This window comes from Calidris pugnax, unplaced genomic scaffold (assembly GCF_001431845.1).
Source record: "Calidris pugnax isolate Ruff unplaced genomic scaffold, ASM143184v1 scaffold89, whole genome shotgun sequence".
NCBI lineage: Eukaryota > Metazoa > Chordata > Aves > Charadriiformes > Scolopacidae > Calidris > Calidris pugnax.
The window spans coordinates 3146577-3161866 of NW_015090865.1; the positions used below are offsets into that span (position 1 = coordinate 3146577).

General features: G+C 40.3%; 1 protein-coding gene across 1 annotated transcript in view; it reads left to right on the top strand.

Annotated features, from left to right (window-relative positions):
* Positions 1-15290, top strand: part of HTRA1 (HtrA serine peptidase 1) — a 42220-nt gene that overhangs the window by 24061 nt on the left and 2869 nt on the right. Inside the window, exons 4-9 of the mRNA XM_014945341.1 lie at positions 124-328; positions 9818-10012; positions 12073-12105; positions 13518-13632; positions 13740-13797; positions 14822-14917. Coding sequence (XP_014800827.1) covers positions 124-328; positions 9818-10012; positions 12073-12105; positions 13518-13632; positions 13740-13797; positions 14822-14917 — 702 coding nt within the window. The remainder of the gene's footprint in view (positions 1-123; positions 329-9817; positions 10013-12072; positions 12106-13517; positions 13633-13739; positions 13798-14821; positions 14918-15290) is intronic.

Below are 15290 nucleotides of genomic sequence, written 5' to 3' on the forward strand. Positions count from 1 at the left end.
AACATCAGATATCCTAAAAATTAAGAAACTCCAAACTTTTTTTGTCTGTGTGTTATTTGGAATGATTTGTCATCTTTCAACTTTTTGCAGTGACAAATGTTTATTTCCTTGTGTGTCTTCCAGACTCCCTTATTCGAAGAGGGAGATCCCTGTTGCCAGTGGTTCAGGGTTCATTGTCTCAGAAGACGGGCTGATAGTGACAAACGCCCACGTCGTCACCAACAAAAACCGGGTGAAGGTGGAACTGAAGAACGGCGAAACATATGAAGCTAAAATTAAAGACGTTGATGAAAAATCTGATATTGCACTAATTAAAATAGATTCTCAGGTGAGTCGTTAAAGCAAGACCCGTCCTCTTAATTTAGTATCCTCCTTTCCAAATTCTATTGCTAATTTTCGTGTTTGAAGGAAAGGCTGGCAGTTGAGTGGTCTGAGTTACAGAGAACCTCTGAGCTAGGTGGAGACACATTTTTTCAAAGCCAAGTTCATGGTTAATTTTATCCTGTCTCAGTGTAGTGCAAGCAAGACATCACTCTTCTGTATGCATCCTCAAAATAAAAAAACATCTTTTACTGGCTGGTTTACACACACATTGGCTAAGATAACTCGCTCTCTCTCAGAAGAAATGGGATTTGTTCCTTTGTGGTTGGTAGAGGGACCTATTAGTCTTTCTTGTGTGCCTATATTGAAGTCACAAATTGCTTTTAGAAGATATATTTGTGCCTGTGAAGGGCTGTACCACGCTGATATAGGTATTAAAATGGAAAATATCTTAGGAAGCATCTTGAACATGCAAATTAAAGCCTGCTTGCAAAGACGCTCTTGCAGTGCGAGTGGTTTTCTGAATGACCCAGAATGCCACTTCCCACCCATAGTTTTCCTCCATATCAAACAGAGCTGTCAGCATTTTTCTGTCTCCTGCAACAGCAGAAAAGCTGTCATGCTGTTCTGTACACGTCGGCAGCACAGCACAAGTGGAATATTGTGTTGAAATACTGTGTGATGTAGATGCAATTGGACGCATGTGATTGCTTGGGGTGCTGCTCATGTTGGTTCCCCTTGTTTGGACTGTTAGTTAATCACCTCCAAATTTAATGGGCAAGAACGTTTCATTGGAAACACATGACTCAAAAATGTGTAAATCTTGCAGTGTTGTTTTAGTTCAGACCTATTCCCCAGTGGGGTCAAAAGTGTTTGTGCCAGAGTTCATGACTAAATCAGATATTTAATTCAGAACTCTTGGATGACCCAAGATATGAAGTTCTCCTGCTGTTCCCTTGCCACCTTTGTCATGTAAAAGCTCTTTCTCTTCCTTATTTAAAAGCTTCTTAACAGCAACATGGCAAAAAAAACCCCAAAATGTAACAATACCAACAATATTTTTTGTCATGTTGTTTTTTTCCTGTTTTTTTGGGATGGGAGACCAGTTTTCCAGCAAGCTGTGGTGACATGGCTCTGGGAAATCCCAATCCTCTGTGAAGCCTGAGGCACTTCTGTTCGCAGGGCAGTATAGATGATGCTTTGCACTTGAAGAATTAGAAACACAAAAGTGTTTGCGAAAAAAAGATAAAATAGAAATGCAGTCAGCTGAGAAGTTGATTTTCAGACTGAACTTTCATGGGAAGTTTTTATTTATCCATTTAAGTTCAGTGTTTGAGCTTTCCTTTTTGTACTGAAATGCCTTGCAATCATTCAGATTCATAAAAGACATTTTAAAATCACAGAGGTAATAATCTGTTGAAGTTGAAATAAATTTTATGACTAAAGAAGTCAATGGGGTGGTACAAACAACTCTAAAAATCTGGATATGGCATGAAAACCCTCCCTGTGAATTTTTAAGAAAGAGATGAACTTCTTACTTTTGAATAAATTATTTGTAGGTGACATAAAAGATGGAATTTTTTTCTTTTCTTCTGTTTTTCTGTGGCGTGTTAAGGCAGGATCTGAAGGCTGAAGAATGCCTCTGTGGTTAGGGACAGACCTGGGCTTGAAGTATGAGTTTAGGCTGTCAGTTAGCATTCCTAAAACTGTTAAGTTTTGCAGCAGCCTGCATGCTGGTGTTCTTTCAGCTGTGAACATCTGGCCAAAGACACTGCTAGAACTGATTTGGCTTTGCTGAGTGCGATAGGAAGAGAAAGGGTGTAAAATCTGGGCACCAGTAAGGATGAACCGTTTCCCTGATTAAATTCTTCACGGAAAAACATATTGCAGTCAATGAGGAACAGGAATCTTGGAGTTGTTTTTCTAATCCTAAAATGCTCTTATTTTTAGAGTCTAGAAAAGAGAGAAACTATTTCTTGTGTCCATAGTGAGACAAGACAGTTTGCTGAAGTGTTGAAAGTGGGAAGTAAGATTGGAGTTGTGTGGTAAATGTGAAGGCAATATAACTATCCTCCCAAATACAAACAGCTTCGGGGAGGCAGCAGTACTAGAAAGAAAGGGTTGCAGACAATTTTGATACAGACATGTAGAGTTTACACAACTTCCCTAGAAAAAAAATTGGACTTTGGACTGAAGCATAGGCAGAGGCTGGTGAAATAATCCACCCTGTGTGACACGAGTGATACTGCAGTCAGCCTGAAGCCCATCAAAAACATTGCACAACACTCCGAAGCCAGCAGATGCTTTTGAGCTGGCAGAGCTTGATTATGAAATTCATCTCCAGACAAATAACTACCTTGTTAAATGTGTGAGACAGCTGCTGAAAACTGTAAACACCAGAAGGAGGAAAGAAAACTTATAGGGGGTTTTTTTAGTGGACAATGCCGGGGTTAATGGAGGGCAGAATTATAAAAGAGCCCTGTCCCCTCACCCAAATCAAAGCTGGAAGCCAAAAGTAGTGGAAAGCAGAGCTGGTTTTTGCCTGCAGACCCCTTTTGCCCCTGGAAGTTGGACTCTGCCCACAGAAATGATCTCTCTGGCAGGTGCCTCTGGTTTGGCAGTGAGTACAGGAAGGGGGGAGCATGGTGAATGGCTTTATTTCGAGGTGTATATCTTCTACAGGCCTAAAAACCAGCCATGAGACACTCACCACCCACTCTGAAGTAGCAGCTATGTCACGGAAGACGTGCCAGGGTCTGAAGATTTTTATTCCTCGATGTGACCAGTTACTGCCTTGTGTATCCCAGGCAGGATTTGGCATTTTGTGGTAGGGCAGCAGTGGGCTGGTGACCGATCTCTAATTTGCGGTGGTATTTCAGCCCATTTGCTGAAGGTTTTTCCTGCGTCTTACTAATAACCACTTAGTTTGACACTTTTAAATCAACAAGACCTCATGGCCTCATTCCTTCGGTGGTTTCGTGAGGCAATGCAGCGTCTGTATCTTTGTGGTCAGAGGGGATTTGCTTTTTTTTCCCCCTGTGTGTACAAACTGGAGGAAGCAGGAAAGCAAACTTTCCTGTTTATGTATCAATATTTTAATAGCCTGCGTTTCGAAAAACCAAACTACTTGAATACCAGATGTAAGTGGCTTTTCTAAAATGCTATTTTACTTTGAAATCTGTCGCTGGATATTGCGCTGCTTCCTCCCAAGAGCCCAAGAAAGCCCACATATTGCTTCCAGAAGTCTTCAGGACCCATAGAAATGAAGCAGCTTGTAAAAAGCTTGCATGTTAACTCCTGTTTATTCATCGGTTTAGGCGAGAGTGGTTTCCTGCCATCTTCAGTTCCTAGTAGTCCTCGCTGAGGGGATGATGCACTAGTCCAGCTCCCCACACAGTAAAATGCTCACACGCCGCCAGGCTGGGTCTGCCAGCACCAGGGTATTTTATTTTATTTTAAGGGAGAAGAGCAATGTCTTGCCAGATAATTGAAATCCTGGTGACGTAGCAAAACAACGCTTCATCCTTTTTTCTTCTTTTTTCTGCGAGCTTCCCATGCTCCATATTTAGATAAGGAGACTGGGTTTTGTTTTTCTAACTATAGATGAAATACTTTCAGAGGCTTGTAATGCATTTAGCTTGGGTTTTTCGTTTGCTTTGGCATTTTGTCAGGCAGTTTCTAGATTGTACATGATACTCTACATTTTTACATGCTCACGGCCTGTGTTTTTATTTTGCCATAACATATTCCGAAAGTTAAATAGTTTCATTAATGAGAACAGAAATGCAATTCCCAGGGAAGTTACATGTATTGCCAGAGTTAGTTACAGCTGAATTAGCGTACCATACAAGCATCTGTTTCTTTTCCACCTAAAAATAAAAAGCATGAAGGAAATCTGTCGCTATTTAACGCAAATTGAACTTGGAACATTTGTCTTCTCTTCATCGCTTTATTGAACTGCAAACTCCTTCCTGCGAATTTGTGGTCTTCCTTCCTCAAACAAAGGGTGTTACGGAGCAGAGAAGGGGATTTACTCGCTTTCTGTGCCACCGTAGAGATAGATTCACTTATTTCATGGATGAAAAGGATCCAACTGAAACCCGTACTGGTTATGGCCATCTGTCTCTTGGTTTTTATTTCTCTACGGGCACTATCTATGCCCAGGGGTGGTTATCTGTTACCTCTTCTTTTTGTCAAGGCTCCACTTATTTTGCCTCACTCAAGTTATGTTGCTCATAGATATCAAACTTATGTTGCTCTATGATATCATAGAATAGTTTGGGTTGGAAGGAACGTTAAAGATTGAGTTCCAACCCCCTGTCCTGGGCAGGGACACCTCCCACCAGACCAGGTTGCTCCAAGCCCCATCCAGCCTGGCCTTGAACCCCTCCAGGGATGGGGCAGCCACAGCTCCTCTGGGCAACCTGGGCCAGGGTCTCACCACCCTCATAGTAAAAAATTTCTTCCTGACATCTAATCTAAATCTACATTCTTTTAGTTTAAAACCATTCCTCCTCATCCTGTAGCTCCCCTCCCTGATCAAGAGTCCCTCCCCATCTCTCCTGTAGCCCCTTCAGGTAATGAAAGGGGCAGTAAGGTCTTCCCAGAGCCTTCTCTTCTCCAGGCTGAATAACCCCAACTTTTCCAGCCTGTCCTCGTAGGAGAGGTGCTCCACACCCTATATATCAGGTGAACATCTGGCTACTGGATGCTGATGTTGTTCTTCTAGACTTGTCCTAGTCTCCTGTGCCGAGATGATGTCTCCCATCCATGGCATAGCTGCATCTGATGCTTGGGTGAAGCTGTTTCTTGTGGTGGTGTGCAGATCTCTTTCGTGGGAGTTATGTTTATCTAGGGTTGGAGTCAAATCCATATATAAAAATGTCTGAAGCCCTTTGGGATGAGAAAGGCTTAAAATATTAGCAGTAATTAATGGCTACTTCTCTGGCTGGGTGTAAACAGTGAGTCATGTGCCAATTATGGTTTTGCATGTTTAGTCCTATTTCGAGTGTACTTGCAGAATGCCGGCTTGCAGATTTGTTTTATTGAGTAAACACGGATCCCAGCAGAGCCCCGAGGCTTCATCAAATGAAAAACGGAGGGAGGAGGGAAAGAAAAGACGTTATGTGTTGCCCAAGGTCATGCAGTGAGTCACTGGGAAAGCTGGGTTTAGGTGTTGGGTGTTTCTGGCTCCCTGTTCATTGTGCTGCAAGGCACGCTCGTTTGCCTGGGATTTTAATTAACTGTTGTGGCAAATCTATAGTTAACTGAAGAGGATCACGAGTTCTAACAGTAGTTACGTCATCCTGATGGCCATCAGACATTATGTAAAAATTGCAGAGTGCCCATTTATTTATTAAGTATAGTCATTGGGGGCCCCAGACCCAAGCACTTAGGGCAGTCCTTGGAAACCAAGCTTAACATCCTCAGCAGGAGTTGCCAGTGGAAGGGGGTGAGGGCCAAGTCAGGGTGTTCTGATACTATTCTGGTTACAAACACCACGATAAGTGCTTGCCCTGCATCTCCAGCCCTCTTCTTGTGGCCTGCAGAAGGATCTACTTCCCATTCAATGACCAGGGAGTTTGATTGGTTTTCTACTGATTTCACTTCAAAACCACCTCTACAATTTAAATAAATACTTGGGTTTTTTTTATAATGGACAGTTTTGTTCTGAATGTGGCAACGTTATTTTTAAGCTTTTTTAGAGAGCAAACCCCCAAATTTAAAGCCACTACAATGCATATATTCATCAGAACCGATTCTTCGTGGCATTTAGTTGTGGAGGCCCTAATGAGAGTATTTACATGCAGTGTTGTTAGTGTGCTCTGCACCACACTGCGAAATCAAGTAATATGCAAACCCCACTGATGTTCATTTACCACGTAGACTCCCACACCTTGGAGCCCTTTTTCAACTGTGCTCAGCATCCTTCTTGTTCATTTAAGTGCAATAGATACCCATGCGGGTGGTCCTCCTGTCCCCTCCCCACGACGTGGGGCTACATAACAGGTAACAATTAATTCTTTTGGTTAATAGAATACGACAAATCAAATGCATTGGTTACATTTGCAGTTATCTTGAGATGGTGTATTTTCAAATAAGGCAATAGCTCTTCTAGAAACATACTGCATAGAGAACACATTTTCCAAAGCTCTGTTTCATGAGATGTGCAGAGCAAGGCCATTTTTGCAATTGGTTTTTGTTTAGCAAAGGAAAGGTTAGCCAAACTCTTTCCAGAAGGCGTGTTGAATCACACGGATGACCCACAGCCAATCCGTACAGGGTTAGGCTTTGAACTGAAGCCTAGCTAGTATAGGCACGGGCTTGAAAACTCAGCACAATCAAAAGTAATTGTATTAGTCAGAGATTGGTCATGTTTTTTCTTTCTGCTGCCAAATGCGAATTTGGCTTCGTGACTGTTTTTATAACTCAGGGACATTGTATAAATCTTTAAATTCATATACAAGTGATCTTTCTTTTTTAATAATGAAGAAAAAAGGTTTTACTTTTCTTTTGCTTGTCTATGTTTCATTTGCTGATATAAAGTATTTGTTCTTGGTGCACTGGGATACAAACAAAAGCCACTTTTGGCGTTGTTGGGTTAGTGTGTGTTGTTTTTTTTTTTTTTTAAATAAGGAAAATCAGTGCCAAAAAGAGATGCTCTTCTTGACCAACAACATCTTGAAAACACGTGCTACGTAAGCTTAATAGCATCTGGTGAGAGAAGGAAGAGCCAGGGTGCTCCCCTCTCTCCAAACGAGACCCATATGGGGCCGTTGGTGTTGCGTACGCTGCGTGCTTCCCAGCACAACTCATCGGAGCTGCCTCTTCCCCGCTGCACTGAGAGGTCCCTTGGAGCCAGGGCTGTGCTCTGATATTATGAACTGCTCAGCAGCGTTGCCTTGGGATGTTGCTGCTTCTCTGCTGCCCTGCAAACACGATGGGGAAACTGGGCATCGCCCTCGATTCCTTCTCAGAAGCCAGCCGCAGCCTTGGCTGGGTTTATCCATGACTGTAGCACTGGTAGGGACCACGGATAATTATTATTAAATAGGGCATTGCTGGTTGTATAAACTTTCCCCTGAAAGATATTTAGAAAGGGAAATGCTTTTCTCCTTACTGTGTTGCCAATTCCGTTGCTCTTCCAACTGATTCTGTTTAACAAGCAGTTGGTTAATTATTTTCTTGCTGTCTGGAGACTGAAAGATAAGTTTCCATAGAGCATCTTATCCTGTCTGGGATTTTGGCAGTGAGTTTTATTGAAACAATCTGTTCATCTGAGTAAAATTTTGCTGGTGGAATTATAACAAAGTTGGATAAAGGATACACAGGACCAGGCTTGTTAAATATTAAAACCATAACTTCTGTATTTGCAACAGCATATAGTGATGACTGATGCCTCTATTTTTTCCTTTCTACTTTGCAGACATTGTGTATCTCCTAGGATATTTGAAATAAAACTGTGGGTGCAAAATCAAAAATACAAAGTGGTGGGCATCTGAATTAGTTCATATTGGTGGATTTTTGTCCCTAAGGGTGACTTATTGACACAGGCTTTCAAAATGCTGGTGACAAAAGACGCCTAAAGACCTAGCTCTTGATTTCCTATTTAAACATGTAATATTTCCCCCTTGTTGCCAGAATTTAGAAATTATTCAGCTTCTATTAAATTATGAAACAAAATTATCACTAACTTGGGCATTTGTACAAATAATCAGATCATATCAAGTATTGCTTTGTTTCTTTGCTATATGAACACGTAGCATATAGCTTTATGATCCCATCAAGCATAGGCACATACATCTGTTTGCTTTGGAACAGGTATGGGATGAAAGGCACCTGTACAAGTTTTCCAGAAGGAATGAATTATAAGAAGGGAGTATTAAGCCAATTTGAACCTCCATTTTAGGTACACAGCTCAAGAATACCTTGGAGGTACCCCTGTTCTAATAAGGTGACTATGTTATCCACTCCTTGAAGAGTACTTTAAGTTAAATCTCTAGGTGGGGTTTCCACTGCATCTAGAATCACTAGCCTGTTCTGAAAAGTGAAATTAGTGCCTTTTTTCCTTTTGGGCCTAAGTTTGCTGAGCAAAGGAAAGAATTTTGAAGTGGGTTGAGCTTGGAGGAAAGATATATTAAATTTATTTAGGTTTGCCAAGCAAAAGATACATCCCTTCTGACTCCTCCTGTTTTGATTTCAAGGTCAGTAACCTCCTAATCCTTCAAATCCTCAAGTTGAAACCTGAATTTATACGTGTCTAGGTCCATCAATGCTAATAGAAATAGTCTAGTGACATGATTAAATATGTAGTTAAATACCTGGGGAGGGTCAGGCTCATTTGGACAACAAAATTAAACAGAAAAAGATTTAAAAATATGTTATATCACTGAAAGGGTAAAGACTGATTTTCAAAACTGCAGAGAAAAAGAGAAATGGCGCTCAGTGAGTATTTTACAAGCAGGTAAAAAATAAAGGCAAAGTATTTATTTAAAATAGGGTCTGTTTCAGAACATCCTTCTTAATTACTTGGTGAGTAGGAGGCCTTAAGAACTTTCCAGCTGTTTTCTGATTGCTGCGGGGGGGTTATTGGTCCAGCTTGAATCATCTGTTACCCAGTTCTGTTCTTGTGCAGATACAACACATCTTGCAAAAACCATGTTTGGTTCCCTTGATCCATCACATTGACAAGGGTCTGTGGATACAACCTTCCCTCCCTATTTTTTTTTAATTGCTGTAAATTGCGTCAATCTCTGTTGATGCTGGGTTTTAAGAGTGTTTTGTGTCTGAGTGGGAATGTCTTCAATAACATGATAGTTAATATGTTTAGAGATAAGGTCTGGAAAGGAAAATATGATGGTATCCTCTACTGTCATAACAAAAAATCCCGTAAGGTCTTTAAATCCTAACATCTTCAGAAGAAGACATGAGTGTATGTAGGAGGCAATATAATTATTTAGAAGAGATACGCCATTGGAAAAAACAGTAAGATGAAACATTAACTGGTGTCTTACGAGAACATAAAATGCTTTTAACTAGACACATGCATGTTTGATACACTTCTGCTGTTGCTTTCATGACTCTTCAGTGTTCACTCTTAAACAATACATTATTTTTTACTTCAGCAGCTGCTGGCTAATTATTTCAAGAAGCTGTTGGAAACGACTCATTCCTAGTATCATCAGATGTTTGCTTTGTACCAGCAGAGCATAAATATTCCTTTGGTCCTTTAATTGATTGTGATTTAATGTGTACCTGTTGTGGAAAAAGTATTCCTACAGTCTAAAGAGCCAACTCTTAAGAGTCCATTGAGATGTTTCTGTATACAGAACCACATGAAATATGCAAAGAAAACTCAGCAAGGAAAATCCCCAAGGGATAAAAGCCTCTCTTTTTCCCTCTGCTCTATTAATGTATTCATATTTCTATAGAATTCTACCAGTGTAATAGTGTCCTTACAACATTGGAATTTTTATTTCTTTCTTTTTATTTGTAGGGTAAATTGCCAGTCCTTCTGCTTGGTCAGTCTGCAGACTTGAGGCCAGGAGAATTTGTGGTGGCCATTGGAAGTCCTTTTTCCCTTCAAAACACGGTGACTACGGGGATCGTTAGTACCACCCAGCGTGGAGGGAAGGAGCTGGGGCTCCGCAACTCCGATATGGACTATATTCAGACCGATGCCATCATCAACGTATGTCCCGTTCTGAGCCTCATTCCCTTCAGCTCTTAGACTTTTTTGAATAGCTGCTTTGAAAGTCTCACCAGTGATACGATTCTTAAGAACAGTGAGCACAGTTGGCTTTTCTTTTATCCATGTAAATACGGACATCTGCGGTGCAGCAGCACTTGATTGTTATTTAAAAATCCCCCAAGGAACCACACCAAGTACAATATCTGCCTTAACTTCAAAATTCTTACAAATTCCGAGGGAGGAGACAATATTCCCTGGCGAATAAGTATCTTTTCGAAATCTATTATGTTTTTAAAAAGAAGCCAAGCTTGGTTTAAGGGTTCAAGTTTGTTTCTGCAATAAGGGCAAAACAATAGTTTTTGTACTTCTACTGTTGGCCTTGTAAGAAATCTTCACTAACAGCTCCCAGAGCTGTCCTAAAATCTTCTAAGTTTCTAGTGTGGTACTATTAACACAAAAGAAAAACCTTGGCTTTCTTAACTTACTCTGGCAAGAGAAGAAGGACTAAGCATTTACAAAGCTCAGCTAAAAGCAATGATGTTAAGTGTAGTTAATGGGTTTGGATGTTAAGACTGTTCTATTGCACATATTTAATAGACAATGAAAAAATTACTACAGAAATATTTCAAAAATTTCTTTTATGTTTTGTTTGCCTTGAATGAAGAGGTAGATATTAAAACATGTTCTTGCCATATGTTTATTTTCAGTATGGAAACTCCGGAGGACCCCTAGTAAATCTGGTAAGAGTTTCTTAGTGTCAAGCTTGTTACTTTTTAGCTTAAAAACAAAACAAAAACCCACCCAAACCAACAAACAAACAAAACCTCACACCAGAAATGTGATTCAGAGCTTTCAATGTCTGGCTGACTACACAAAATTCACATGGTTCTTACTAATCACTTGTCTGTGCTTATGTTGGCAAATCCCAAGATATGCTTGGATTTCAATATTTAAGGTGTTTATGGTTTGCATAGTTTTGGGAAAGTGTAATGCCCAATTTTTTTTTTTGCTTATGCCTTGCAAAAAGTAAAAAGCACATTTTAAAGTTGAGCCGTTTGCACTTGCTTTATACCATGCAGCTGGCACTCTTTAGAATTCTACCAGTGTAATAGTGTCCTTACAACATTGGAATTTTTATTTCTTTCTTTTTATTTGTAGGGTAAATTGCCAGTCCTTCTGCTTGGTCAGTCTGCAGACTTGAGGCCAGGAGAATTTGTGGTGGCCATTGGAAGTCCTTTTTCCCTTCAAAACACGGTGACTACGGGGATCGTTAGTACCACCCAGCGTGGAGGGAAGGAGCTGGGGCTCCGCAACTCCGATATGGACTATATTCAGACCGATGCCATCATCAACGTATGTCCCGTTCTGAGCCTCATTCCCTTCAGCTCTTAGACTTTTTTGAATAGCTGCTTTGAAAGTCTCACCAGTGATACGATTCTTAAGAACAGTGAGCACAGTTGGCTTTTCTTTTATCCATGTAAATACGGACATCTGCGGTGCAGCAGCACTTGATTGTTATTTAAAAATCCCCCAAGGAACCACACCAAGTACAATATCTGCCTTAACTTCAAAATTCTTACAAATTCCGAGGGAGGAGACAATATTCCCTGGCGAATAAGTATCTTTTCGAAATCTATTATGTTTTTAAAAAGAAGCCAAGCTTGGTTTAAGGGTTCAAGTTTGTTTCTGCAATAAGGGCAAAACAATAGTTTTTGTACTTCTACTGTTGGCCTTGTAAGAAATCTTCACTAACAGCTCCCAGAGCTGTCCTAAAATCTTCTAAGTTTCTAGTGTGGTACTATTAACACAAAAGAAAAACCTTGGCTTTCTTAACTTACTCTGGCAAGAGAAGAAGGACTAAGCATTTACAAAGCTCAGCTAAAAGCAATGATGTTAAGTGTAGTTAATGGGTTTGGATGTTAAGACTGTTCTATTGCACATATTTAATAGACAATGAAAAAATTACTACAGAAATATTTCAAAAATTTCTTTTATGTTTTGTTTGCCTTGAATGAAGAGGTAGATATTAAAACATGTTCTTGCCATGTGTTTATTTTCAGTATGGAAACTCCGGAGGACCCCTAGTAAATCTGGTAAGAGTTTCTTAGTGTCAAGCTTGTTACTTTTTAGCTTAAAAACAAAACAAAAACCCACCCAAACCAACAAACAAACAAAACCTCACACCAGAAATGTGATTCAGAGCTTTCAATGTCTGGCTGACTACACAAAATTCACATGGTTCTTACTAATCACTTGTCTGTGCTTATGTTGGCAAATCCCAAGATATGCTTGGATTTCAATATTTAAGGTGTTTATGGTTTGCATAGTTTTGGGAAAGTGTAATGCCCAATTTTTTTTTTTGCTTATGCCTTGCAAAAAGTAAAAAGCACATTTTAAAGTTGAGCCGTTTGCACTTGCTTTATACCATGCAGCTGGCACTCTTCTTTTTTTTTTGAATATAGAAACTCAGCTTAATGGTTTGAAAACATATCCACCCTTTTATTTTTGAATATAGAAATTCAGCTTAATGGTTTGAAAACATATCCACCCTTTTATTTTGAGTCACACTGAGGGGGTTGAAAACCCCATGTATTTATCAGGACATTAGGGTTTATTTGCTGACACTGTAGAACAGAATAAGAGCTGGCTATGACCCATCCCTGGAGGGGTTCAAGGCCAGGCTGGATGGGGCTTTGAGCAACCTGGTCTGCTGGGAGGTGTCCCTGCCCAGGGCAGGGGGTTGGAACTGAATGATCTTTAAGATCCCTTCCCACCCAAACCATTCTGTAATTCTACGACCTGGCAGCAGCTGTGAGGAAGCCCAAGAGAGAAAAACTGAAGCAGGTTGCACAACCCAGCTACTGTCTGGGAGCTTTCAGATGGGGACACGTGGGGTCAAATGGAGGAGAGGAAGTGGTCCTTAATGAGGGACAGCCCAAACTGGAAGAAAGAGCTTATCCAAGCCTCTACCTTGGAGATTTGGCAATTTTTTTTTCAGCTAACTCATAGTAGAATGTCAGCACCAGTAACTTCTATTTTCAGTTTTGTAGTTGCATAGTTTTTATCTGGGATAGATGAGGGAAGGAAGCTGCTGAGAATTCAGAATGGTGACAGCGGAGGTGTTTTACCTGGAACTTTCTCTTGGAGTCACATTACTGGGAAAAGTTTTGCTTTCTGGTGAACTGTCATTTTTCTTTATAATACTCTGCAATATTTTCTCAGAACCAGCTGGTGCCACGCCTGAAATAAACAGGCCAAAATTGCTTGTAGAATATGTTGCTTGTCTGCTGCAAGCAGCAGAGCTTTTCTGATCTCTCTTCATATACTTTTTCAATACTTTATCAATAGATGGTTTAGAGAAATTAGACTTAAAGAAAGCCATTTAGAAAATTGAAAACCAGCTATGGAAAGTGTTGTAGGAATTTGTCTTTGTGATTGCTTGGAAGAAACCAATTTCTCTTGAAGACATTTCACATTTGCTAATAACTTTTTCTTATTTCTCCAGGATGGTGAAGTCATAGGAATTAACACGTTAAAAGTTACAGCAGGGATCTCATTTGCTATCCCATCAGATAAAATCAAGAAGTTTTTAACCGAATCCCATGACAGACAAGCTAAAGGTACTGTACTTCACTGCCTTGAAAGAGAAATGACAAACCAGAAAGTCAACAGCCGTTGAGTCTCTTTGGCAAGAGTAGTTGATCAAGACCTGTTTTCCTTTTTGTAGGAAAAGCTATAACCAAAAAGAAATACATTGGCATACGAATGATGTCCCTAACTCCTAGGTAAGTACAAGCGGCGGTTCCTCACCTTTCTGAAGTGTGGTCACTGCATGCACTTGGATCAAGCTCGCGATCTGCAGAAACAACCAGGAGGAGGAACCTGCTTCTGTAGGTGCTGCTGAAAACCTGCAGCCAATTTTTGCTACCTTTCCTCTGCGTCTGCCACATGGTTGAACTCTCCTGTAGACTCTTGTATGAGCTAGTTTTTAAACAACTCCCTGGACATTTTCTTTTCCTTAATGCTTCGGAAGAGAATAGCTAGCCATCGTTAATTTGTCCCAGGGCTCTAGTAGTGTTGTTAGCATCTGTCCCATGCTGTCACGTGGGTCAAGGAGAAGACAGGACAGTATGTTTTCAAGGATTACAACAGCTACGTGCATATTTCCATTTCTACAAAATCATTTTCATTAAACAACTCACTTGATGTAAAACGAAGTTTCTGTGTGGACTTGCTTATTCATACTCAAACCAGAAAATACTCATGACCGTTCGATACTATATCCTGTAGAAAAAAACAGAAGGTTTCAGCGTTCAATACTATATATCCTGTAGAAAAAAACAGAAGGTTTCACATGTACAGGACCAGGGGTCAATAACAAAGCATTGAATGCTGAAGGGGCTTTTTTTCTACGTGTTCGAGATCTGCTAGTTGTAAAGCTGTGACCAAGCTTTGAAATGTTTTAACCCTCATCCTCTGTATCTATTGAAATAATTGCTTTTACCAGAAATAGGCATTAAAAAGTTGTATGGATCTGCTAGTTTTAAAGCCGTGACCAAGTTTTGAAATGTTTTAAGCCTGATCCTCTGTATCTATTGAAATAATTGCTATTTACCAGAAATAGGCATTAAAAAGTTGTATGCATGCAAAAAGCGTGATAATTCTTGAAATTCTTTTAAGAGTTAAAATGAAGTGTCACATCAACATGTGTAAAATACCTCAGCTAGTGAGTTAACCAAGTAAAAATGTGTGATTTTTTTTTTTCCCATGTTGTCAAAATACTTTTGTTGCTGTTTTTTCATTTTCCAGCAAAGCTAGAGAGCTGAAGGATCGCCATAAAGACTTCCCTGATGTTGTCTCTGGGGCCTATGTTATTGAAGTAATTCCAGAAACACCAGCTGAAGCGTAAGTTGAACTACACTTTTTTTCTCAAAACCACTGCCACTGACTTAAGGGGGTAATGATGGAGAATGTTCCCTGCTTAACTGGCTATCTTGATTATGCTAATTTAACAAAATTGCAACCATCTGATAGCGATTAGGTTGTCTGCTGGAAGGCTGCTTGTCAGTTTGTGGTTTCAGCCCGGTCCCCGGTGGGCAATACTGGGAACGTATGAGGGTTATTGCAGCGAAGCCCTGTCAGCGTTCCCGGCCGAAAGGGCAAGGATTCAGTGGGCGTGAAAACTCAGTTTTCATTTTTCTCAGCGATTGCTTCCAAGACATCTGTTGTACCAACGCCAGCGCTGAATAAAGACATTCACTTGTGCGTGCTCCCCATG